Source organism: Seriola aureovittata, chromosome 17, assembly GCF_021018895.1.
Source record: "Seriola aureovittata isolate HTS-2021-v1 ecotype China chromosome 17, ASM2101889v1, whole genome shotgun sequence".
Lineage (NCBI taxonomy): Eukaryota > Metazoa > Chordata > Actinopteri > Carangiformes > Carangidae > Seriola > Seriola aureovittata.
The window spans coordinates 5,761,795-5,788,874 of NC_079380.1; the positions used below are offsets into that span (position 1 = coordinate 5,761,795).

At 43.4% G+C, this 27,080-nt stretch overlaps 1 protein-coding gene across 1 annotated transcript; it reads left to right on the forward strand.

Moving 5' to 3' along the window:
• Positions 1-23: 23 nt before the first annotated feature.
• On the forward strand, positions 24-25,241 carry mrc2 (mannose receptor, C type 2). Its single transcript, XM_056401794.1, has 29 exons — positions 24-342; positions 5,674-6,078; positions 7,816-7,989; positions 8,168-8,332; positions 9,754-9,867; positions 10,148-10,291; positions 10,375-10,566; positions 11,397-11,551; positions 11,718-11,822; positions 15,180-15,295; positions 15,442-15,590; positions 17,027-17,244; positions 17,643-17,785; positions 18,620-18,719; positions 18,834-18,963; positions 19,158-19,190; positions 19,298-19,464; positions 19,792-19,960; positions 20,049-20,191; positions 20,389-20,497; positions 20,812-20,978; positions 21,068-21,176; positions 21,285-21,523; positions 22,115-22,277; positions 22,477-22,626; positions 22,883-22,996; positions 23,851-24,030; positions 24,279-24,302; positions 24,426-25,241. Exons 1-29 carry the CDS (start codon positions 216-218, stop codon positions 24,644-24,646), a joined length of 4,425 nt encoding a protein of 1,474 aa, XP_056257769.1. The 5' UTR covers positions 24-215; the 3' UTR covers positions 24,647-25,241.
• The last annotated feature ends 1,839 nt before the right edge of the window (positions 25,242-27,080 follow it).

A 27,080-nucleotide genomic window follows, 5' to 3' on the forward strand; every position in this document is an offset into this window, starting at 1 on the left:
CATTCATTTCAGTCTCATCTGACTGTGAGGCAGACGGAGCTCTAGCGGCCAAACTCGCCACCAACTCTGCATCATCCGTCCTCAAAGTAAAACCCTCGGCCCGTTGCTTCTCGGGCGTCACTTTTTTCCCTCCCTTGGGTCTGTTTTTGCAACGTGTGTGTGTGAGACAGAGTGTGTGAGTCTATGTGTGCGTGTGTTGTAGTCTAGTTGTGAGCATGCAAGGCAACGAGCGTCACCGACACAAGGAATCAAGAGGAACATGGACAAATCGGCAACTTGTACTTTACAAATGCACTTTATATTTATTCATCTTTAGTCTGGAACTGAAGAGGAGCGTTTCAGGTGAGGAAAATCACAACTCTCGCTTCGTTTCATTCACGCAAAAGTCGAAAAAAAGACGGGCGGACTTCAAACCTGTGGTGCATGATTTTGTCTTTGCACCGACTTCTAGTCAGAAAAATGCATTAGAAAGCAATTAGTGAGAGCTGTTTTGTGCGTATTGTTGGTGCCTTGGTATGCCACGAACCAAAAGTCCGAGCAGTGAGTGGAAACAGATGTGGAGAGAAACGGGGGGGAGGAGGGAGGGGGAGGGAGGGAGTCAGGGGGGGCTGCAGGCTTTACTTTCTCTATTGTGATTTGAATTTATGCATAAAGTTGATCTAAAGCCGCAAAGCAACGCACTTTTTCCGCTTTGTGTTCTATGTTTGTGCCGGATGAGTTGTTATTTTGAGGCAGCACCGTACAAGTGACGCGGTGTGACGCTTCACTGGGCAACCTGAGGGCAGACGTGACCTTTACATCCTGTTACAGGCTGCAATTAACACGTTCAGTCCAGTCCTGAACAGCTACCACTCCATTACATGTTATGGGATGGTGTGTAGGGTAAACCCACCCTAACAATGTTTTGCTGTACAGATTAGATTGACGTTTAGATTGACGTTTTCTTTTATAATCATATGATCAATTAACCTTTTGTGTTATGGCCAGATAATTATTATTCCCACTGCTTTTGCTTGGAAGTCAGAGTTCATCAACTTCACTCTCCTGTCAGTGACTTTTCTGCTGCGCTGACAGTGAATGAGATTATGAAGTGGTTGCATGGTTTCTTTTTCATCATGGATAATCAGATATATAGAAAGAGAATATAAGTAGTCAGTATTAAATAATTTAATTGTTGGCTGAATATTGTAAAACCTGGGTCTTTGGCCACTATAACACAGACAGACGTATGGAAAGTGATTAACCACCTGTTTTATAATCTATTTTTAATTTACTCCTTTTACTAAATTACTACAATGTGTTTTCATGTATCATCACATGAGGCCCAGGACACCGTCAATTAATTTACCTCATTTTTGTTTGATTAAAATACTGACATTATGTGTGTTTACACCCAACACAACCTAAATAATCTGTTGCTCTCTTTGCCGAGGCCGACTTTCTTAATTTAAAAAAAAGAGAAAATGACTTGCACTCATCTGCTGTCAGATTTCCCCTGTTGCTGAAGTTGAGAATCTCCTTTCAATCACTCTGAGAGCAAACAGATGAGATGCGACAGGATAGAAGGAATTGTTGATTTGTTTTATGAAATGTTGTCTCTCTGGATTTGTTACGTGAATTGTTTTTCACTTTCCACCCGCCAGAGTTTAACAGTGAAAATATCGTTTGATCTGGAGCAGCTCAGCGTGTTGTCATGAACTTCCTTGCACTGTGTGATATTAAAAAGAAATTAGTTTTGGTCTTGTCCTGCACAGCGTCTCGTCACCTTGATATGTGTGTCGCAAACAGTAGAGGAAAGATGAACTGTGGCAGTGATGATACTCAGGATCGTTCATGGGCGATTCAGATATTTTTCCCTGCTTCATGACTGACAGAACTGCAACAGGACGGAGTCTATTCGAGCATAAGACTTAAGATTCAAACTCTGTGGGATGATAGTGGCTCTTCAGCTGCTGTGTTGTTCTTAAGAACCCAGACAGTAAGTTGATCATTATCTCACACTGCTCTGATTCAGCACTGCTCCAGCTTAACCGCTGATTTGCATGTATCTCTGACCTCGCTTCTGATTACCTGCAGTGTGATCCGTCGTTACCTCCATTACACTGTGCAGGAGTGTGGGAGCGATGGAAAGTTTCAACAGCGTGCACTTACTCTCGCTGCGGTTTCTGAATTTGAGGTGCACTTTCCCCAAATGTTCCAGTTAGCTCTGTTTCTGAGTGTGGCTGCAAAATGCAAATATGCCATTTCCTCCGATGGACCCTCTCCGTCTCCTCTCCCGTGCTTCTTGGATGAGGTAAAAACCTATCCTCAGCTTGTGTTGCCTCAGAGGCCGGACCACCATAAAACACCAAAGAAACAAACACAGCAGGCTGGAATTTCCTGCCTATTTGTTGGTTGCAATTTTATCACACTGGCCGGTTAAACAGCTTTTTTTCCCCTTATCTCAGACATCTGTCAAAATAGTAAAATGTTATGGAAACCCCCTTCTGCTCATACTTCAGTTCAGATCTTTAGATATATGTTAAGAAAAACAAATGGATGGAAAAATCTATTTAGTTTTAATTACCTGGAAATGAGTCACACTCATCCACCAAACAGACACCGAGAAGTTTGTTGTGCTCACACAATATCTCAAGCAAAAACTTGCTATCGATTAATCAGTTACATTCCTCAGTACTGTCCTCAAACCTGGTCCAACACATGACCGTATTGAGGAGGTGGAGGTTCTGGGAATATCTGCCTCTCTTGGCGAGCATCGCCGGTTGTTCTTGGCCTTGAGTTTTTCAGCCTCTCTTTCTCTCTCTCTCTCTCTCTGTCTCTCTCTCTCTTCAGCAGGAAACTGTCTCCAGCGTTGAAAAAAGGGGTGACAGGGCAAAGAAGAGGATGAGATCACAGCAGGAGAGCTGTTGTGGCTTAGCTTTCACAGGGCTCAATGGCTTAAAGTTAATCTGGAATTCTGCACTCTCTCTGATTGCCCGAGAGTTTTCTCACATCAAACATCCCGTCGTGTCCCCTCCAGACTGGAATTAAAACTTCTTTTTGAATTCGCCTCTTGCTGTCTGGAGCTCCAGCCTCAGGTCCTCTAGCGGCTCTGTAGCTTTTTGCTTGGAACTTCTCATATTGTCACCATATTATTATTGAGTTTATATTCACACACTGAAGTGGACTCAAACACACACACACAATGTATTGCTGTTTTTTTTTTTTTTCTGGGATTGGTCTGGTGTGAAAATCTTCCCACGGGCTCCAGTGAAGCCGACTCTGTGGTCTGTTTCTAGAAATTTCATTCCCATTGTGAAAATGACACAATGGAGATTTATTAGCATGTGTGCGTGTCGCCTGGTGGACCAGTCAGCCTTATGTAACTCCAGCTAAACAAGTATCAACATGGTTTTTACTTGCGATGGGATTTTATTGGTTGTTGTGACAGAGATCACATGGAGAGAAATTTTGTCCTAGATGGTTGAAATGAACGACACTGAGGGCCAACGCAACATGTTCTCTGTGATTTTAAGAGCTGAAGCGATTAGCTGATCAATCAACTCATCAATCGACTTGGTTTTCTTTGTGTTCTGTGACAATAAACTGAAAATGTATCAGTTTCTGATATATTGATGATGCCGGGCAGACAAAAAACTGATAGAAAAGTTTTCACTATTTTCTGATGATTATCAATAATGAAGTGAATTGTTAGCTTTTTAATCTGAGCTGAAGAGAACTCGAGAAGGTGTTGTGAGATCAGTGATGTGGTTGCCTTGAAACATTTGGACTCAATGGATCCACCACACAGTGATTTTCCACAGAAACAAGTCTTTGCTTGCATTTTTTTAATATTTCATCCAGCTCTGGATGAATGATCCAGAGTAACAGCCTCATGGAAAGATAGTTTTGTCACAGGAGCAACTGAGATGTTTTTTCTGTTACAGTAGGTTATAGTTTGTTTTGAAGCTCTCCGAACAGGATTTAAAGGATTTGGTGTCCCTGTTAGACAACACACCCACTCTGATTCGACTCTTTCATGATTAAAACAATGAACCGGTAGAGAACAGGCCCAACAGCTGGGTGTTGCTCACTGTAAGATGGATGGCTGTATAAAAAGATCAGGGTGGTGATTATATCTGATTACACACACAGCGCTTTCAAACTTATGCTGAACCGCTCTGTTACTGTGTTTGCTACCGACCGAATGAGCTAACACTGCTTCTGAGAAACCAAACCACAGAGCCAGAGTGCAAGAGAAAAGGGGCGTGTCGGTCGTCTCCTCCAGATTACAGGGATTTTTATGGGGCTCTTCATGAGACTCCATTGTCTCTGTGTCCATAAAGGCAGCACAGGAGGTGCAGAGCGTTTGAGCTGAGAGGTAGGGGGAAACGAGGGATTCAAGCGGGCTCAAGTCTCCACATGTGAGAGTCGTGTTTTTCAACCAAATGCCCAGTGATCTTTCCCACCTACCCCACTTCCTGGCCTCTCACAGGAGCCCGCCGAAGGAGGAATGCTGAGGCTCTCTTGCTGTCTCTCCTCTGAAGCTCAGGTCTCAGAGAAGAGATTCATGTGTATTTTGGGGATATGTTTTTTTTTTTTTTTTTTTTTAAGCAGTTTTAATTTAGAGTCACTCCTACACTCCTAACATGCATATCTTTGTCTTTCTTCTTTCTCCCACCTTCACACACGTTCGCTACCACACACCAGCACATTCACAGTCCTGGCTTCTTGGTTTCCAATCTCTAAATCCTTCAAGAAAAAAAGAAAAAGAAAAACAGAAGTGAAGCAAAACCACACAGTTTTTTTGGAGAAAGGGTGTTGGGTTTTTGTTCCCGAAATTCCAGTCACTGCGTCTGGCGTCCAGCCTCTGCTCTGGATGTGTTAAGTTCAACACGTTTTTTTAATTTTTAAAATTTTTTTCAGGGACTCTTTCTTTTTTGTTAACATTTTATTCATTTTGGATTTAGGAGATGTGTATGAGAATAATGTAGGGCTCTGTGGGTAACACCTTGCAAACAGATACAGCTCCTCGGAGAATCGTACTGCAGTGAAGCCTATAAAGAAATCAGTGTACAGTAGTGAGAAGTCAGCAGACTGAAAACACTTCCCCATTTCACCCCCCGAGGATCATTACAGTTTCGTCATATTAATCAAATTTAGACCTGTTAACACGTTCAGTTACACGTGTGAGTCACTCTACAGAGACCCGTGATAAGTGTCATTATATATTTATTCCCCAAATGCACCAACAGCTGCTCTCTCTCTGTGGTCACAACCAGGAGACCCAGACACCTCAGACTGAACAGGGAGAGAGGCCAGTCCAGGTTAAACAGGGTGAATTCTTGAGACCTGGTGAAATACTTCGACTGTAATTGCTAACCTTGCATTAAAAACATGTGCAAGCACTTTTCACAGTTAACTGCATGTCATTTAAATTAGTTCCTGCTGAGACCCCTGTCATATAATGTTTGTACAGGATTGTAGGATTATTACAGGATTATTAGAGGATTAATACCACTGATGTGTATTACACAGGAGGGACTCAGAGTCGATATAACCCAGCACTGCATCTATTATTGGAGATATTGATCCGGGCCCTGACCTCATCTCTTGCCACACTAGCTGCCAACATGGGATCCTGTTTTCATCAGCACGATCGACTTATGCCGTTGTTTCCCTCTCTCTGCACAGCGCCGCTGGACTCTGACGACTTTGCTTTCTTCCATGAGGGCACCCGAGGGTGCCTGGGGGTGCAGGATCACTCCCTCATCCTGTCAGCCTCCTGTGAGGAAGCCAACCAGCGCTGGAAGTGGGTGACCCGCGGGCGCCTGTTCAACCTGGGCTCCTCGCTCTGCCTGGGCGTGACCACGGGTAACTTCACCTCCAGGTCGGACAGGTCTCCTCTGGGTGTGTACACCTGTGACCGCGAGCCGCCCAGAGTGCGCTGGACCTGGAGCTGTGGCCAGATGCTGGACAACCTCAACAACTACCTTCCCTCGCCCTCGATTTGGAACTCCTCCTCAACCGCCCCCCCCTCCAATCTCAAATGGACTGTGTATGGTGGTGTGCAGGACCTGTGTGCTAAGACATATCGCGGTAAGCATAATCAAAGTAGTTCCCATCTTAATGGCAAGGCTGCTTCAGACTGATGTAGAGTCTTTACCTCTTGCCATTCATTCTCATGCAAAGTACCTTCACTTTTCAAACCATTAATCTTGAGCAACGTTTAATTTTATATAGAAAACACGATGGATACATACAAACATACAAGATACACACACTTAATGTGTCGTACTTGGCTAATCAAGTCTGTAAATGAATTTCTATTATACAGGGAGGTGATCGCATTCATTAATCCAAAGATGGAGGAACCTAGAAATAAAACAAGACAAAACTATTTAGAAATAAATAATGACTACAATGATATACGAAAAATCAGAGATGAGATCACAGATGTTGCGCCCATTCAAAGAGTCTGCAACTCATTCTCATCTCCCCAGCTGTAGTGACCCAGTTGCTCCTCCACTGTATGTTTTGCTGCCTCAGTGCGGCGGACAGACCCGCTGTTGTGGATGCCACAGCTGTATCTGATCAAATGGTTGCTTTTAGGGAATCTTTTAGGACAAGTGGCTGTCTGCCAGTCAGAAAGCCAAGGAAAACATAGCCGGTGTTTGTAAACTGCAGTAAACACGCAGAGTCGTCCCTTCCCTCAAGTATAGTTCTATTTATATATAGTTTTCAGTCCCGATTAAATCCGACCAGGGTGGTTTGCAGCTAAGCCTCATTTCCGCCGTCAGTGCCGCTCTTACCAATATCAAATGTCACAGTTGGTTGTTGACAGACTGCACTGTGCCGCTCACGTAGGAGTCTGTAGTTAACAGGCTCTGCTCAACTGCAATTAAAACCAGTTCTGACATGAACGTAAGACCAGAAAATCTCCGCTTTACTTTCTTCTTCATCCTTCCTCTCCTAAGTCTCCTGGTTTTTTTGTTTTTTTTTATGGCAAGGGAATTAGGTTGCATTGACATTTTTTAACTTTCAAGTGCCGATCTTCACAAGTTTCTTTGTGAAGTCAACTTGCTGCTGGAGAGGAGAATACCTCTGACATTAGTCAGCCGGCGAAGCAGCTCCACTGAAGCCAGACAGCAGTGGAGTGGAGAAGAGGGAAGTCAGGGAGGGAGCTTCAGAAATCTTTTCCTCACTCGTTTAACATGTCTGCCCTACTTTCCATTGGCCTAACTTGTTTTGGTAACACTACAGATCCAGCCTCTCCCTCTCTCCCTCTCTCTCCCTCTCTCTCTCTCTCTCTCTCTCTCTCTCTTTCTCTCTCTCTCTCTCTCACTGTTGCCCTTTTCTTCACACCATACTAGACTGGTGGAAAGTAGAGACTCCTGTAGAACGGCAACCTCAGGGCATTTTGTCAAACTGCAGAAATCAGATACAGATTATTAATTAAACTGGCTTAAAAACTGCATTTTATCACTTCAACATCTTTGCTTTGGAGAATAAACATTTCAGTTTTTCTCTAAGTCCATAGCTGTTGATTCTGTTTTCACGTAAAGTTCACCATAAAAGCTACGTAGTTTTCCTAATAACAGCTGTTTTTATTTGTTTACTCTTCCCTCTGCTGACCACTATTGGACTTTGTTGTTTTGACTGGAACATCATCCTCTATTTCCACCCTCTGTTTGATTACACAAGTTTCTGAGAAAACAGATAAGGTATTTGAGTTCAGCGCAGTGTGCAGCCTTGACTTTAGACAACACACGCCAGGCACAGCTCTGCTGCCGCATGCGGGGGTTTAAAGGCTCCCCTCTCTTTGCTCTTTGCCAGAGATCTATACGATCCAGGGGAACTCTCACGGCCGCTCCTGCTACCTGCCCTTCCTGTATGACGGCCAGTGGTTCCACAGCTGCACCAGCATCGGGCGTGAGGATGGTCACCTCTGGTGCGCCACCACCTTCGACTATGGCAAGGACGAGCGATGGGGGTTTTGCCCGGTCAAGAGTGAGTCATCACTTTGCAAGTTCAGCACGGTGTTGTTTAAACCACTCAGCTCACTGGAAACGTTGCCAGAAACTCAGTCAGCCTCCCCACAGTTTCCTCCCACTTAACTCTTGTTGCCTCCTGCGTTCTCCTCTGGCCTAACTGGCCCCTTATCTTTCTCTCTTCCCCTCACTGTCAGGCGGCGGCTGCGAGACATTCTGGGATACTGATCCGCTGACAGACAGCTGTTACCAGTTTAACTTCCAGGCTACGCTGTCATGGAGCGAGGCTCGGATCAGTTGCCAGCAGCAGGGGGCAGACCTGCTGAGCATCACCAAGCTACATGAGCAGACCTACATCAATGGTAAAGTCAATGTACTTTTACGTGAAGAGATGTCCACTCCTGCTGAAGCTACTTAAATGCATTTTTTTTTCTGTTGTGATAAAGTCTTCATATAATCATTTACACTGGTTGTTATTACCTATTAACTGGTCCTCGACATAACACTTAATCACTGTATATAGACACAGTTTATCTGAACACAATACATCAGTAAATAAAGCCTCAGAAACATGCAGCAAGCCCAAATCAATCAATAATGAGCAAACAGTTAAACTACTGCTTTACACACTGCTGTTCAAAGGTAGAAAAAAAATAGGGTTTTTCTTTATTTTGAGATTTTCACCATTAACTGTAAATAAAGATGGACGTAGCCTCCGTGGCATCACTCTGAAGAACGGTTTTGAAGCTCAGAGTGGGCTGCTCCACGGTCGCCATTTTGGCAATGCCTGACTCCGCCCCTAACTCCCGACTAATCCAACAATCGGGAAAGAGGTGGGGCGGGTGTGGAGCTGAGACTTCGGTGCATGCCAGTTTGTGGCAATCATACGCTCACCCACCTGTCACTCAAAGCGACACACCCTCAATTATACATAACTTTTGGTCTCTATAGCTAATTTCCTCCTTCATCACAACTGTACGAGGAGGATGGATTTTTAACTCACCTGTTTATATTTTTATGAAGGTTTAAACTGTTGTATGTACCCGGCTGTAAACATGTTTATTTCTGCTGTGAAGTTGGACATTTTAACAGAGTCTATGAGGATTGACTCGTGTTTGGAGCCAGACTCAAGTGGCCATTCGAGGAACTGCAGTTTTTTGTTACTTCAGTGTCGGCTTGATTTCTCAGCCCTGGAGAGTGCTGCTTGATTTTGCTTTTTTCCTGCGGTGCAATATGACATTCAAAAAGACTCAAAAGCAGGAGGTTGTTGCTTGATTTTCACACTCGTCTCATAGGTTCAAATTCAGCCTCAGCTCTCATGTCAGAAACAGTGACTGTAGTAAACTCCACAATAACACCTTTAAAAAGGAGGCTATGTTACCATGTCTGTCACAGTCTTTGTTTCTTAGCTTACCTATGACGAATAAAAAGAAAAAAGAAAAATCAATAGCACTGAAATGTGCTGTGCAGCATAATGCCTTACTGGCAAACACAGACTGTTTGGTTTGCTCATTCACTCTCCCAACAGGAATAATTGATTTTCTGGGGTGTTGTGCCCCCGCTGCCAATATCAGGCCACGCTTAGGCAATTCATACACAACTATTCTGCCATTTACCCAGCCGCATGTTGACAGTTCAAATCATGGCTGACCGGAGAGGCTGTGAGGTGTAAGTGGAGGCACAGTATTGAGTGTTTCCTTGTGTTGTACACAGAGAAAGCCGACTGACTTTGCTCATGTCATGTTTTATAGCATCTGAGGAAGGTGTTGTGCTGCTGTTGCAGGTTTACTGACTGGCTACAGTGCTTCTTTGTGGATCGGCCTCAATGACCTGGACATCAACGGAGGCTGGCAGTGGGCCGACTCCTCGCCTCTTAAATATCTCAACTGGGAGCAAGGTTAGCCTTTAAAACCAAATCAACCTCCCCCCCCCTTTCTTTTATAAACTTAAAGCATGATATTTTTTTTATTTCCCACAGAAGGCTGAATGAGCACGCTTTCTTCATTTTTAGCAACGCTCTGCTCGGAGTTCAAACACACACTTGGCAGCCGTCTAGTGCAGCCACAGTCTTTTACTGTTGACCACCAGAATATTTGAGGGGTTAAGTGCCTCGAACAAGGGCGTCTTGACATTAGTGATGTTCTGTAGAGGTTTACATTTCTTACTGTCATCCTCAGACCAGCCAAACCACGCTGAGGAGGAGAACTGCGCCGTGATCAGGACTGAGTCATCGGGTCGTTGGCAGAACCGCGATTGTTCTGTTGCTCTGCCATATGTCTGTAAGAAGAGGCCCAATGCCACTCTGGACCCCTTCACTACAGGTCAGTGTACAGGCCTTAGTCCATCAAAGGGAAGTACAGCAGCTACAGTCATGCCACACGGTTTTGTCTTTTTGCTCCCACAGACTCGTGGGCAGATGATGAGAAGTATGAGTGTGATGTGGGCTGGCAGGCCTTCCAGGCTGGCTGCTACAAGCTGACTTCAGAGAAGACTGATTGGGATACAGCTCAGAAAACCTGTCAGAAGATGGAGGCCAACCTGATCAGCATCCACACCCTGCCTGAGCTGGAGTTCATCCTGCGCAACTTGAAGAGAGGTGATTTATTCTTTTTTTTTTTTTTTCATAGTTCTGTAACTTTCCCTCTGAATTGCACTGCTGTCAGGAGCCAGAAATGAAACGAAAACCCTCACAAATCATATTCATCATTCACTTTGTCTTTGTTTAATCATTGTTCCTGACACATCAAACTCGTATTTCAACCTTAAACTGGCCTTCTGTTAACCTGCTTTCTTTTCCTGTGCCTCTGGGGTTCCCACTCATCGTTGAATCAAAGGAATAAATGAATGTACATTTTCACAGATATACTCTCGACGGGGATTTTGATGTTTTTCTGTATAAATGTAGAGGAAAAAAGAAAACATCACGCTCAACCAAGAACAAAAAGAAAGAACAGGAGTGCATGTAACTGATTTTGAAGTGCAGCAGGTTCACAAAGAGTTCACACACTCAAATCTACCACAGCGCTCTTTAAATTCTCTTGTTCAGTTTGTACATGAAGCTCAGTGGAACAAACACACCAATATTTCAGCTGTGCAATATCAAAAAAATGGAATTAAAAAAGCTTCCTGATAGATTTGGATATGTTTACTGATAAATATTAACTGTATTAAGTGATGGTTTCCAGCTGTTTTCCTACATTACATTATTTGCCCATATCTTCAGCTCAGCTGTCATGGAAACCAGACTTGTCCTGAGCTGAAAAACAGCACATGAAGTGAGGAAACTAATTTTTAGGTCATGGATCCAGCTCCAGCTTAATTATTGAACCTGATGGAAAATGTGAGAATTTTATATGAAGGTCATAGTTGGATACTGTTTCTTTCTTGTCCTCCTAACCCGACTGTCCAATCTGTGTCCTCTGTCAGACATCGACCAACTATGGATAGGGCTCCATGACACTGACATGCAAATGGACTTCCAGTGGACCGACCACACACCCGTCATCTTCACCTACTGGCACCCCTTTGAACCCAATAACTTCCGCAACACCCAAGAAGATTGTGTCTCCATCTGGGGATCTGTGAGTGACCCCCCCCCCGCACCCTCGAGCTGACCCCCGAAGCCCCCAGGGCCTCGTTCACCTCACAGTAAAGGACTCTCACTGTCAACGATTCTCCTCCATTTGTATATATTTAACAGCTGTGCTCTCTCTCTCTGTCTGTTTGTGCCTTGCTTTACATGTGCAGGAGGGCCGCTGGGACGACAGCCCTTGCAATATGACCCTGCCCTCCATCTGCAAGAAACCAGGAACAAAGAGTGACGGGAAGCCACAGCACCAAGACTGCAAACAAGTATTACTCCTTTTCTCTCGTTGCATTCGGTGCCTCACTTTTCCCTTGACCTTTTTTTACGCCATAAAGACTCATATTCAAATCTCCTGCTGCATTTCAGTGCTCTTACTGCGGCTGATGGTCTGTAGTGTTACAGGAAGCATAATTATTATTTTTAAATATTTCAGCCATTCCTTCATCTTTGTCCCCCTTTTCCCAGAGCTCCCCTTCATCGCTCACCCAGCTCTGGACATACACACACACACACACACACACACACACACACACACACACACACACACACACACACACACACACACACACACACACACACACACACTCTCTCTCTCTTTTGGCTTAACACATAGTTTTCCAAGGCCAAAACAAGGTGAACACAACACACATTATGTTTTCTAATCTTCATTCAGCAAGTGTACACAGTCCAAACAGCATTAATATGCGATGTCACGCCCGATGCTCATACCCACATGTGGAATTGAATCACATCTGGAAGGTCCATCCACAGCTCTTTGATTTCACACTTCATAATTCTCTCCCAATGAAACCACACAGCCTCTCATACCTGACCTGTCCCTACCTGACCATTGCTGAAAATATACAGTGTGTGTGACACAGGGGATTATCATAGTGTGTGTCTGTATGCCTCTGTGCCCTTCAGCGCCGCTATATTTTTGCGTGTGCGTTGATTTACGATGCAAATGATCTGAAAGTGGAGGGTCTCGCTGGTTCTCAGCTGTTACATTCAACAAACGTCTCTGTATGGACGGACCATTTGTTTGGTGTAATGAATCTCAGCCCGTCTCCGTGGGAGGTGGGAGGTGGGAGGAGGGAGGAGGCATTATGGGTGGTAATGTGTCAGGGGTCATTTGGCCTGGCACACGCTGCAGGGCCCCCGTGGCAGTGCGGCTTTGTTTCGAGCAGATGATCTCACTCTCACGCAACATGTGAAACAACAGCGTCAGAGAGCCCGCTGACCGTTTCAGCAACGTTACACCACACGAATCCCCCGAACCATTTACCCCATCCGGCGCTGAGCTCATCTCTCAAAAAAACCTAATGGATTGCTCATTACTGTAATGTTGCCATTTTACTCACTCACTGGAGCAGCAACTCCTCACACCCTCTACTTTCTTTGCTTTCTCTTTCCAAAGATAGTGTTCGGTTGCTTCATGTGTGATTAAACAGCGGGATGAGAAAGCACTGATTGCTAATGTCAGTGGCAGCCTCGGGTGTAAGCAGCTGCTGAGGCCCCTCAGCCACAAGGGGGGTGTGGGCTGAAATAATTGAAAATGTGAACTCTCTGGGATCCTGTCTTCATTTTTGTGATTATTTAACTGTTTGAAGATAGATATACGCCAGATGTTCAGATGTTTTTTGGATTGGAAATTACAAATTTTGGAGGCACTTTCTAGAGGAAAGACGAGGCTGATTTGCTAATACAAGAAAAGAAGCTTCAATTGTGGGAATATTTCCACTATGAAAACTCAGTATATCCATTTAACCTTTATTTACTCCGGTGAATCCCACTGAGATAGAAATCTCATTTCCAAGAGAGACCTGAATGTACATAAAAAACCAAAACAATTCATGAACAGACAGTCCAAAAAGACTTTACAACACACTTTAAATAACAAACAATGAAATTACAAAATTGTAATAAAAATAATACACAAGGGAAATTTAAAACATATAAGATGCCAAGATTATAAAACACAGTCTCAGCAGACAGTCTCATCAGCTGAAACAACTGCATGCTGTTTTGGGAAGGTTTATGATGTTGTTCCTAAAAAGTGGATAGCTTATAAAACTATCCATTTCTGCTCTGTAGCTTTTTCCATGTGTCTGGGGCATTGGCTCCAAATACAGTCTTCCCAAATTCAGACTTTACCTTGGGTACAAGGAGCATTAGCCGTTCATGTGACCGAGTTTGGCGCGTACCAACTGATCTGACCAAGAGAGACGTAAAATACGATGGCAGTAGACAAATTGAGGGTATGTGGTTGAATAGTCATACTGGTGAAATCAGGTGTGGCATTTGATAACATTACCACACACAAGGAGAAATACTTCTATTATTGTCACGTTAGGGTAATAAGCTGTCAGTCAGCAGATGCTTCATGTTTTGACTGTAAGACAGAAAATAAAGACGAATGTTAAGGAGATGTGAGTTTCAACGGATCAAGCCTCTCCTACATGTTTAATTGCTTTGGTTTCCGTCGTCGATGCCAAACGTGGTTGCGCAAAAAGCCAGAGGTTGAGCTCATTCACACAGAGCTGTATACAAACTGTCTCGCACTTGTCATTTTTTGCGCAATACCTCGCCCCTCGTGACCCTGTGTGATTTGGCTGCTCTCTGCGTCTGTACACATCCGCAACTACGCTACATGAGCTGGCAGCAGGGACTGAAGCCAAGGAAAAGTTACTTCTGCATGCATAGATTCTTTTTTTATTCTGCCCTCTGGGATAAAGTCGGACTTCTTTCTGTTTTGACTGATAGATTGTTTTCTGAGATACCTCTGCGAGGGAGTTTCAGGTCTTGTTTGTCTGTGCTAGTTAGTAGAATTTGTTTAAAAGTGCTTCATAGATGCGACTGAAATTTAGTGGATGTTTAAGGGCAGATGAATAAAGTGATTACTGTTTGAAGTGGAACGAATAATGCCTCTGCCTGAAAAAAAGTTCTATGTTATTTGATGCTCTATTTTCCCTGAACTGTTCCAGTTTGTTGTTGGCCTAAGCGAGCGGTGTTACTGAAACATTTTCACAGTTTAACCCAGGAGTCATGAGTCTGACTCACTGCAGATTTTGCGCCGTCCCTCCAAACACAAAACATTATCTGACAATCTGCATGAGCATGTTCTCATGTGTATTTTGATGCACATACGGATCCGGATTTCAAATGATTGAATTTGAAAATTTAAAGAGTTGCTCAGCCTCGGTAGAAATTTCCACTCTTTCATAGGTTTCTTTTTTAGGGTTTTTTTCATCTCTTTTTTCTCTTCTCCTTTCTTGTCTGCTCTTCTCCTTTCTTCTGTTCCCTTCTTTTCTCCTTGTCTTCTCTTCTCCTCTCCTTTCTTCTTTTCTCTTCTCCTTTCTTGTCTTCTCTTCTCTTTTCTTTTCTTGTCTGCTCTTCTCCTTTCTTCTCTTCTCTTCTTTTCTCCTTTCTTCTCTTCTCCTTTCTTCTTTTCTCTTCTCCTTTCTTGTCTTCTCTTCTCTTCTCCTTTCTTCTCCTCTCTTCTCCTTTCTTGTCTTCTCTTCTCCTTTCTTGTCTGCTCTTCTCCTTTTTTCTCTTCTCTTCTCCTTTCTTCTCTTCTCTTCTCTTCTCCCCCTCCCCTCCCCTCTCTCCTTCTCTCCTCTCAGGGTTGGAAATGGCACAGTCCAGCTTGTTACTGGGTGGGAGAAGATCTGCTCACCTTTGATGAGGCCAAGAAATCCTGTGAGGACCATGGAGCCGCCCTTGTTACCATTACAAATAGGTAATGCGCAGCAACAAACACATACCTTCACACACACACACACACACACACACACATTCACAACTGTTCCCTTGCAGCAATTCAAAGACATGACAGCGTGTTCGGTCACTGCTACCGCTCCTATAAGCCCCTTTAAACCTTCACAGGTTCGAGCAGGCCTTCGCCAACAGCCTGTTGTTCGATCGCTCTGGAGATTCCTTCTGGATCGGCCTCCGCGAGCAGAACAACCCCGGCTCTTTCCAGTGGCTCAGCGGCGATGAAGTGTCCTACACCAACTGGAATCGAGACCAGCCAAGTAGGTCATGACACGTCATGCTGAAATGAGTTAGTGAATGAACGAAAGTAACTTATTGGTAGAAAAAAAAAAAAAATAGACTGTCATGTTTGTGGTTTGTCAGTTTTAATGGATGTAAATTATTGAGTGAAAGAGAAATCAGATTTAATACCACCTGGAGCTCAAACTGCATAAGTACATAAGGTTTTTATTTTGGTCTACCTGATTCTGCTCTACTCTTTTATATCTTTTACAGCGTTTTTATTGTGTTTTATTTATTGGTTGTTACAGTATCTTCCCTCCATTGTGTATCCATGTCTTTGTCCTTGTTGCCATGATGAGTTCACTTCCCTGAGGGGATTATTAAAGTTTCATCTAATCTATAGCTGGAGATTTTCAATTGCCCAAATCATGAGTTGTATTCTGAACCAGAGCCAGTTTTGGATTTAATCCGAAAAGAAGAAGCTGGATTGTTCCCAGATGTTTCTTTTCTTTTTTTTTTTTTTTTTTGCATAAACACAGATTCAGAGCATCATCCTGAATGTCCTGATTTGACTCAATGGCAGCTTTGACTGGCTGACAATCTGACTATGTAAGAAAATTATCAGCAGCAGTCAAAACCAGACAACAGACTTATGTTCTGATTTTTTACTTAATGAATCAAAATTAGACCTGTTGAGGAGATGGTTACTGGAAGTGTCATAGTTTTGTCTTCCAACAAACTGTCACGGCAGCAGCACAGGAATGAAGCAGCAAACAGGAGGATTCTCCTTTTTGAAATGTAGGCTATTGTGGATTTTGGATTCACAGTAGCCATAATTTCTAAACCAGACCTTCAGACATATTCAAAACCCAGTTGTGGGGGCGAGTCCTGTGGCTCGATAGATCCAAAGATATGGACTGCCTGACCTCTGTACGGATTATAGCTCTAGTATCTTACTTTAGTTGGGTTGGCTGGTTAAACACTGACATTTTTTAACTTTTTCTGAAGGTTTTTGTCATATGACATTATTTCGAGTATTGACACTTGTTAGTACTCATACTCATAATCCCCCAAAATGCACCTGAGGCTGAGTTGAAGTAGAAAGACTCACTATAGCCTACTGTCTTGGGGATGAACCTGTGACAGTAACATAAAGTTTCAGGGGGAAGAAGAAAAAAAGGACAAAAGAATCTAAAGGTCTTACATGCAGCATTTTATAAATCTCATCTGTAAATCTTTTATATAGTGAAATAAAATGAGTCCATCACACCAGCCTCCACTGGAGTACACACACACATTTTTTGAAACTATGATACATAAGGCAGTTTCGAGGAATAGAGCCCGGGCAGTCATTTCTCTTCCTCCACATCATCATCATCATCTATTTCCACACATTTCATCAGTGCAGCCTCTCTCTCTCTCTCTCTCTCCCTCTCTCTCCGCTCACCTACGTTTCACCCTGTATCTATTTCAGTCAACGTCCACGGCGGCTGTGTTTCCATGGTGACAGGCTTCGCAACAGGTCTGTGGGAGGTGAGGGAGTGTGCGTCATCGAAGGCGAAATTCATTTGCCGACAGAACCAGGACACGTCTCTGAGCCCCGAGCCCCCCGTCCCTCAGCCCACCCCGAGTCTCAGCGGCTCCTGTCCCACTGGCTGGAAGAGCAACATTAACCTACGCTACTGCTACAAGGTTCATCCCAGAAACATCTCACACCATCAGCACTCTGCTGGAAGTGTCTTTTTAACTTCAGTCACACTTTACTTCGCTGTCCTGTGCCTTCTTATGTCAACTTCTCATGACTTAAGTGTCCTGTTTTCAGCCTTGCTGCGATACATTTTTAAAGATAATCAGTGGGTATTTTCATGTTTTATTTGGCTTAAGCAGAAGGAGAATTTTCTGACCAAGCATTTAGTGCCATCTTTTAGTTCTGGATAGCTTTCAGGAATGGTAATTCCTAAAAAAAAAAGTAGGAATGCTAATTTTTTATTACTAATGGTAAGAACAGCAGTAATAGTAATGCTAGGACTGCTTGCTTTACACCATTTGTAATTAGACTATAATTACATGTCAGCACTACCTGTGTGCAGGTGTTTCATTTCCCCCAGCTGGAGCAGAAGCTGAGCTGGCTGCAGGCTCACCTGTTCTGCCAGAGACATGGAGCCAACCTGCTGAGCATCAGTGGCCCTGACGAGGAGCACTTTATTCTGCAGATCCTCCATGAGGCCTTCGGGTAGGTGTGCACCTCTGACCAGCTGATATGTGGTGATGATGATGGTTATGGTTGTAGTTATGGTGATGATGATGCTGATGATGATGGTTATGGTTGTAGTTATGGTGATGATGATGATGATGGTTATGGTTGTAGTTATGGTGATGATGATGATGGTTATGGTTGTAGTTATGGTGATGATAATGATGATGAAGATGATGGTTATGGTGATGATGGTTATGGTTATGGTTATAGTTATGGTGATAATGATGATGGTTATAGTTATGGTGATGATGATGATGATGGTTATGGTTATGGTGATGATGATGGTTATGGTTGTAGTTATGGTGATGATGATGATGATGATGTTTGTAGTTATGGTGATGATGATGATGATGATGATGGTTATAGTTATGGTGATGATGATGATAATGATGATGATGGTTATGGTTATAGTTATGGTGATGATGATGGTGATGGTGATGATGATGATGATGATGATGATGATGGTTATAGTTATGGTGATGATGATGATGGTTATGGTGATGATGATGATGATGATGATGATGACGATGATGATGGTGGTTATGGTTATGGTTGTAGTTATGGTGATGATGATGATGATGATGATGGTTGTAGTTATGGTGATGGTGATGATGATGGTTATGGTTATAGTTATGGTGATGATGATGATGATGATGATGGTTGTAGTTATGGTGATGATGATGGTTATGGTTGTAGTTATGGTGATGATGATGATGATGATAGTGATGATGGTGATATTGATGGTGATGGTGATGATGATGATGATGATGATGATGATGATGATGATGGTGATGATGATGTGTTCCACAGGGAATCTGAGGACCATGAGCAGCACTGGTTTTGGATTGGACTGAACCGCAGGAACCCGATGGACAATGGTGGCAGCTGGAAGTGGAGTGACGGACTGGCTGTGAGTAATGAAAATGATACCTGGTCCAAAAGTTATAACTTAACTGTGTACCAGCTGATTCTGAATTTCAAAAATGCTTGAAACAGAATTTGTTCATCTCTGTTTGTGTCTCAGTTCACGTACCAGAACTTTGGCCGCTACTACTACAACATTCGGCAGTGTGCTGCAGCAGACTTGGGCACTATGACCTGGCTGGCCATGCACTGCGAGTCTGAGTTAGACTGGATCTGCAAGATCCCCAGAGGTACAACTGCACTGGACCTTTTCTTTGGGCTGTGTTAAAAGGTTCTGTGGGTTGGATTGGTACATTAGTCCTGGACATACTTAAATTCTACATCTGTTTTTGATTTTCTAATTTGTGCTTTTTCCACCTATATCTCATGTTTGGGGCATTTATATGTCATTAATACACCTTTACCCTGTTTATGTGTTTTTTAGGTAGTGTTGAGAAGGAACCAGAAGTCTCTGAAGGTAGGTGTTATTTTCTTAGCTTTCAGCTTTACCTCTCAACACACTGAAATTATCTCCTGAGTGTATATATTAAAACCTTCCTTTTACGTCTCACCATGGTTGGTCAGGAACCAGTTCACCAGAGTGGATTGCCTTCCAGGAGGCTGAGTATAAATTTTTTGACCACCGCACCACTTGGGACCAGGCCCAGAGGATTTGCTCGTGGTTTGAGTCTTCGCTGGCTTCCGTCCACTCAGCTGAGGAAGAGGCTTTCCTGGCCAACACTTTACGCAAGGCACTGAACACTTTATCAAAATGATTTAATCCAAAAATGCAATTGATTACGATGGTCTTAACGAGCAGCCCAGCTTTATCTGGGGAAAGCCATGAAGTATACTCAACAAGCACAAACTTGTATGTGAAAGTCAGCACTAATTGTGGCGTCTGTGTTCTGCATAGCAACCAAGCTGTGTAACTCCAGTCTAGGATTGTATTACTGTGTATTTACAGTGACACTTTGGTACAAATATGCAGTATTACTTTTCTATAGAGAAGCCTTGTATGTTTAAAGGACTCTGTAGTCATGACAGGCTTTTTCGTTCCGTTACCCTCCCACGTTCAGATGGAGAAAGTGGAAGGTGACAACTGGTGGCTCGGGCTTCATACCTACGATAACGACGGCCGTTTCCGCTGGTCTGACCACTCTGTGCTCAATTACGTGTCCTGGGCTCTTGGGAGGCCCCACCCACTCAGCCGTGATCGCAAATGTGTCCAGATGTCCGCCAGCAAAGGTAAAAAGAGGCGGAATAAGACAGCTGCAAGAGACTAAATCAAATGCATTGCACTTACGTGAGCTTGGTGTTTTTTACTTCCAAACAGCGGACTGGGCTGATCAAAAATGCCACTCTGACCTGCCCTACATCTGCAAGAGAGTGAATGTCACAGGGACCATTCCTCCAACACCATCATCCCCCCACCCACCTGCAGGCTGTCCGGACGGATGGGCTTCCTATCAGCATAAGGTAGAGCTACAACGCACCAGGATTTTTATAGTGTATTTAACATGTAAGTTTTTATAAGTGCATCAAATAAATAAACAGTTCCAGACAGGCAGTGACTGAACTGAACTGTAAGTACCTAAGGTTTTATTTCATGCAACCTTTGCTGTCTTAACTCAACCTGATCAAACCTAACCTGTGCCGTGCTGCTGTTTCTGCAGTGTTTCAGGGTGTTTGATCAGTCATACCGGGTCACATGGTCTGCATCCAAGTTGAAATGTGAGACACAGGGAGGTGTACTGGCAGTGGTGTCCAATCATCTGGAGCAAGGTAATTACACCAGATTACAGCTGGCATACAGTCACAAGTAGAGGGAGGGTGGAGGATGGATGGTTGAGGGTTGACCTAATTTAAGTTTGTGAAGTTACTTTTCCACTTGAATGTAGATTGCTTTTTTTTTTTTTTTTTTTTTTAGGTCTAATTATATTTAGAAGGTAAATTTGTTTTATCTGTCCCTGTCAGCAGCATCAGATGGAAGTAGTGTGTTATACTACATTGTATTTTCATAGGGATTGATTGCCTATTGATATTGATATGTCTCTCAACCCACATGCCTGTCATGCAATGGATTCTCCTCCTCACAGCCTTTGTCACCACCCTGCTCAACAATGCCAGTGTTGACCTTTGGGTGGGTTTGACCTCAGACTCTAAAGGTCATTTCCAGTGGGCCAAGACTAGCCTGCTCAGTTACACCAACTGGGCCCCTGGAGAGCCACTCGACAACAGCGGACCACACCACAACAAGACCCGGGTATTCACAACACCCACCAATCGCCACTCATGTCATGGTGTTGTCCTCGATCTTCTTCCTGTTCTGATGATGTCACTGTCGCCTCTCAGGGAAACTGTGTGGTGATGATTCATGGGAACCCACAGAAGAATACCGGCATGTGGGCTTCCCGTGCCTGTGAGATGGAAAGCAATGGCTTCATTTGTCAAAGGCATCAAGGTGCGACATTCAATTACAACCACAACAATGTGTGCTTTAAAAGTGGAGATCTCTTGCACCACAAACAGTAGTGTGTTGACTTAGATTAAATATTTGTTGTGTTGTCAGACCAAGGTCTCCCTCCAGCACCCACCCTGATTCCTGCCTCCCTGTCAAAGCCTCTGGATCTTGGTGGAGTGACGTACCGGGTGGTGGAGAAGCGCCTGGACTGGACTGGCGCTCTGCACCTGTGCGAATCTTTGAATGGGACTCTAGCCACAGTGAAGGATCCTTACCAGCAGGCTTACCTCACGCTGCTGATCAACAGCCTGCACCGGCCAGCCTGGGTTGCTCTCTACAACTACGGAGTGAGCCTATTAACTTACAGAATAGCTTTTTTTAAAGGTCCCATACTGAAGATGTCCATGTCTTTTTGTGATTATAAAGCAGGTCTAGGTTTGATATTAATACTGTGAAAGTATCAAAGCCCTCAGTCCTCAGAGAAATGTATTCAGAAACTAAGCCCTTAAAACGAGCTGTCAGAACTTCTGTAACTTTGTGATGTCATAACAAAGCAGTCACGGCTCTCACACATGCTCGAAGCCCCGCCCACCTGGACCCACCATCCAACCTTGCAGGATTTGGTTTCTCAGAGTGTTTACCTGAAATCTGCTATATTTTTGTTAGATCGTTCAGAAACCAGTCAGACCACCGAGCTGTTGTTACTAGAGCTCCCGAGAGAAGCCTGAGAGAGAAGTTGTGAAACTACACTCATGGTTTTTGGTTCTTAAACAACAAATATGTTTTTTATGGATCATCACCTCAAGTAAAACACAGGGAAAGTGTAAAATATAGGACCTTTAATTCATCACTAGAATCACAACAGTGACAATACAACAGTGTTTTCCAGGCTACATCAGGCAGTGATGTGCAACTTATTATTTTTATTATGTTTTCAGGGACGGAGCTTCACCTGGCTAGGAGAAGAGGAAGTGTCATATTCGAACTGGAAAGATGGGGAGCCCAATCAGATGGCTGGATGCGGTCACATGACTACTACTGGGCAGTGGACTATGACGCCCTGTGATGCTAAACTGGAGGCTGCTATCTGTCAGATTAGTGGTATGTGTGTGCAGTATAATAGCGATATACAGCATGTTTGTATGTTCACCAGACGGTTATTCACATGCAGAATGCTGTGGTGTGTACAAACATCTTGTAAAAACCTAAACTTTTATTAATATTCCCTCATTAATTTTCCCTGTTTCATCTTGGAGTTATATTAAAATGAGTTAATCCCTGTTGTTGTTCTCCCTGCCAGATGAGCCTGTGGTTCACCAGTGGAGCTACCCTGGCATCTGCCCCCACTCTCTGGGAGAGTGGTCGTGGGTGCCTTTCAGAAACCACTGTTACACCTTCAACCTGCAAAGTCTTAAACTGCAGCAGGATGCACGCATGTCCTGTAAAAAAGGTACACACACCTACACTGGTCAGACTGTGCTGATACTCCTGCTGTGCTGCAGGTTTGTACAGCTCATGACACTGAATTGAAAACCAATTGAAACACTTCTGACCTTCTCGACTGCAAACACAATTGACCAAATGCATCAATATGTCTAAATTTAGAAGTGTTTCATTGAGCCTGCTGCACCATTGCTGAATCTCGCTACATGATCAATCCTGTTTTGTTCCATCTCTGTCTGTTTCTCTCTTTTTCTCTCCTCTAGTGGGAGCAGAACTTCTCTCTATCCTGGATGAGACTGAGAACGGATTTGTGTGGGAGCACATCCAGAGCTATGCAGAACAGGCACATGGAGCTTGGCTGGGCATCAGTGTGAAAGGTCCAGCCTCTCTCTCACATGCACGCATGCACGCACACACACACACACACACACACACACACACACACACACACATGCATACACACACACACACACGCACACACACACACACACACACACACACAGTCCTTCCCATCTCTCTCCACAGCAGCAGACTTACTAACCTTGAACTTTTAAAAAGTTAAATCCAAACTTATTAATTTGATGCCAGTTTTAGTAAAATTATCTTGCTCTGCTCGCAGATAATTTTCCATGTTTCCAATCATGAAAGAATTAATTAAGGAGAGGAAACCTGAGCTAGATAGTTTCTCTCATGTCAAATAAATGGTGCAGTATCTTGGAAAAATGTATTTAAACAGCATTATTATCACACTGTTACGTAATTTGAGTGAAATGCCCTGAAACATACCTGGTTAACATTAGCGTTTATCTGTAGATCCTTAACACAATCTAATTCAGAAACTAATTAAGAGTAAGTAAAGTGTATTAAACAAGCTAGATAGTTAGCTACTGCTACTGCCTAGTGTCTGCTCTATGCATGTTGACTGAGATTTGAGAACATGTGTGTTCAACTAACGTCAAGGTTAAGAAATGGTATGGTCCACTTCAGAGGTGTCGGAAATTGTATGAGAAGATTCTTTCAGGCATGAATATGGGAAATATATTGTAATATTAACAATTCCGGGTCAGAAAAATATATCAACGTTTCAACCCCTCAAACTGTTGTTTTTACCTCTTTTGTGGGGGTCTGAGTCTGAATCAAGGGGGCTCAGACCTACCCAATCCCACCTAATTCAAACCCTGCTAGAGACTGTTTACTTCTCTGACTGTGTGTGCTTGTTTTCCCGCTGCAGGTAGAGGTCTAGTGTGGAGTGAGGAAACAGAGATGTCATACACCAACTGGGAAGCGCACGACCTCGCCTTCTCTGTTCTGTCTCCTAATTCCTGCTTCTGGATCCAGAGCAACAGCGGCCTGTGGAAGCCGGGCTCCTGCAGAAACCGCACACACGGAGTCATCTGCAAACAGCCACGCAGTAAGCACACACAAGTCATTTGAATTGAGTCTTTTGAGTCTGTTGAGTTTGAGTGCAAACTATTCAGCAATGAAACTAGAGAAAATTTAATTGTTTTCAAGGTTTCATGTATGCTGACAATGTTCATTGAGGATAATGATCCATGTTGGCTTATAGAGAAGTGAAAAACCTTGAATGGATTGTAATGTTTAGGGAAGTGGAAGTACAATTAAAAGCGATTAATTCACTCTCCCTTCTTCTGTTTGCAGGTGCTGAAACCTCAGCTGTAACATGTAAGTGTGAATATCAGCTGCCATGTTAATGTGTGCACTTGAAACGTATCATGTATGTTTACCACAAAAGTGAATCAGCTGCATGTATGCTAATCAAGATTTCTATCTTCTGTCTACAACTAGCGGATGGCGACCATCTACCAACCCTGATTGTCGTCATAGTGACGGGCCTGGTGCTGGTGGTGCTGATCGTCGGTGTGATCTACTTGTACCGTCGGCGAACAGTCGGGTCACGGGGGTCCTACGAAGGAGCCCGCTACAGCCGCACCAACTCCAGCCTTACCGAGCAAACCGAGAAGAACATCCTGGTGTCCGACATGGAGCTGAACGAGCAGCCAGAGTAGCAGAGCTGCATCTGGACAGACGCGCTGACCATCCCAAGACTGGACCCGACCTGACACCGGAGAGGCTGATTTCAGTGTGCTGGCTCAGAAACACATTGTGGCATTTATGTTTTGTTTTTTTTGTAGCTGTGTCTTTTGAAACCAAAAAAAAAAAAGATTTTTAAAGTGCTGAAGGGCTGTGTAGAGCGCAGCAGATATTTAGTTCTTAAATTGAATCCCCGCTTTTTCAAACCTCTTTTGCCAAGACTTAACAGTTGTACAAATTTCTCTCCAGACAAATCGGATCATTCCATATGTACAGCATTTCCCTGAAAGCATCCATGAAGGCCATAGATGGATCTACTGGGAGTTTAGTTTTATCGCAGCTGGAAAAGTTCAGCATAAAATCGGTTTCATGAAATGACTCCTCATTGTCTTCCCTGGTGCCAAAGTAAATTTTTGCTTGGTGTATATTTCCTTCATTGTTCCCATTTTGATTGAGAGACTTATAAAGCAAAAAAAAAAAAAACTGACAATCACAGCCACAGATCAACTTTTAACTAAAACCATTTGTCTCTGTCCTCTACATACACAGTCAGTCTTCTTCAGGACCAAATTCATTTTTTCAGTTTTGTGATTTTCTTTGCCATGACAGTATTAATCCGACCGTGAGGTGTGTTTTTTTATTGTTTTTATTGCTGCGTTCACGTCCTTCCCATTGATTTTTGTCATTATCTGTGCAGCTGCAGAAAACTGTTACTGATGATGCATGTGTGCTTTTTGTGAGCCTGCCTCTCTCCTCCTCTCTGATCTGACACGTCAGCACCAGCTGTCGGACGAGCGGAGGGGGGGGGAGAAGTCCAAATGTGAAATGTGTGGAAGGTGACAGGGACCAGTGACCTCAAACCGTCTGAGGGCAGTACACTAAAACTGTGCACATAAGTAGAACCTAGTGTTGAAAGCTGGTCTTTAAATAGACTCCATTGTCTTTTTGGTACAGCAGGACTTGAGGTTTGTCATCCAATGAGCTTGTATGGCTCTGTGTACATTCTGGCACTTTCTACTATTATCTTGGTCTAAATCAATCTTAGTCATGTGCTTGCCTTTGCATTTAGTCATTATCCTTAAGATGCCGTCGCTGCTCTGTGATTCCTAACTTTTGTTTCTTTTGGCTCCTCATGCCACCATCTGGAGCTGATTCAGCATTTTTTAAGGACAGTCATTTTCTTTGTATGCGCCGTGAAAAAAGGGTTTGCAATTTGATATTTGTCTGATTCATCATTTTTATGGACCACAATTAACTTCCCTGTAAGTTTTATCACCAGGGTATTTTTCTCTCATCTTGTCTTTTTTTTAATGATGCAGGTTTCATTATGTGTTTTAACTGGTAAAGGACATTTGGAAACTTTCCTACTTTTATGGGATAATTGCCAACACTTGAACCTCTCATTGCCCCACTAAGGAAAACATCCCTCATGTGAATGACAGTGTTGTGTATATATGAGAGCCAAAAAATGTTTTAAAACTGAATTCACTTTTTTGTAGGAGAAAACCTGTCGTTTTTTTTTTTTTTTTTTGTAAGATTTCACATTTGTGCATAATAATGACCAGATTTTTCATTGCCTCCTCTAACGTTTTTCTTTTTCCTTCAGCTCTTGCCTCTGAGTGCATTTCTGTCCTGCTCAGAGAGGAATGCTTTGGAGCCGTTTCAGTCTGAGGCTTTTGGTGTTTCACTGAGCTGCTGTGAAAAAAACCCTTTTTTTTTTTTTTTTTTTTTTGCTCCGTGAGTTGGACTAAGATAGAGGGGGAAGGTAGGAGGAGAGGGAGTAAATAGGAGAGAGAGTGTGTGTGTGAGTGTGTGTGAGTGTGTGTGTGTGTGTGTGTGTGTGTGTGTGTGTGTGTGTGCGCGTGCGTGCGTGTGCGCAGTCTCCAGCTGTGGAATGTTGAGTCGGCAAGAAGAGCTCAGTGGCATGTCTGGAACCAATCAGAGGAGGTGGGCTCAGGGACATGAAGGGTCAGAATGAAGTTTGGGGGTAAAAAAAAAAAAAAAAAAAGAAAGAAAAAGAAAAACCATATGAAGGAGAAAAGGGGGGAAAAAATGAGGAGTGTAAGGAGGAGTCGGGGACGTAGGAAGAAAGGAAAAGCAGTGAAGGAGGAGTGCAGAGGGTGCGGTTTGTCCTGGGCTTACCCCGGCCTCTGCTGGTGGTTCACTGTACAGGTCTGCCTCGAGATGTGAAGCAGAGGCAGTAGAGATGTGAACATGTTGAGGTGGTAATGTGAAGGTGTGTTCCCTAGTGAGATCATGTCTGTGCTGCAGGCTGGCTCATGTCCCTGTGAAGATTACCTGAAGCACCTGTTCAACTTTTCTTTTTTTTTTCTTTTTTTTTTTTTTTTTTTAAGTTTTTGTGTCATTTTTATATGAAATGAATAAAGTCTATGTTCTCAAAGCTTCTGT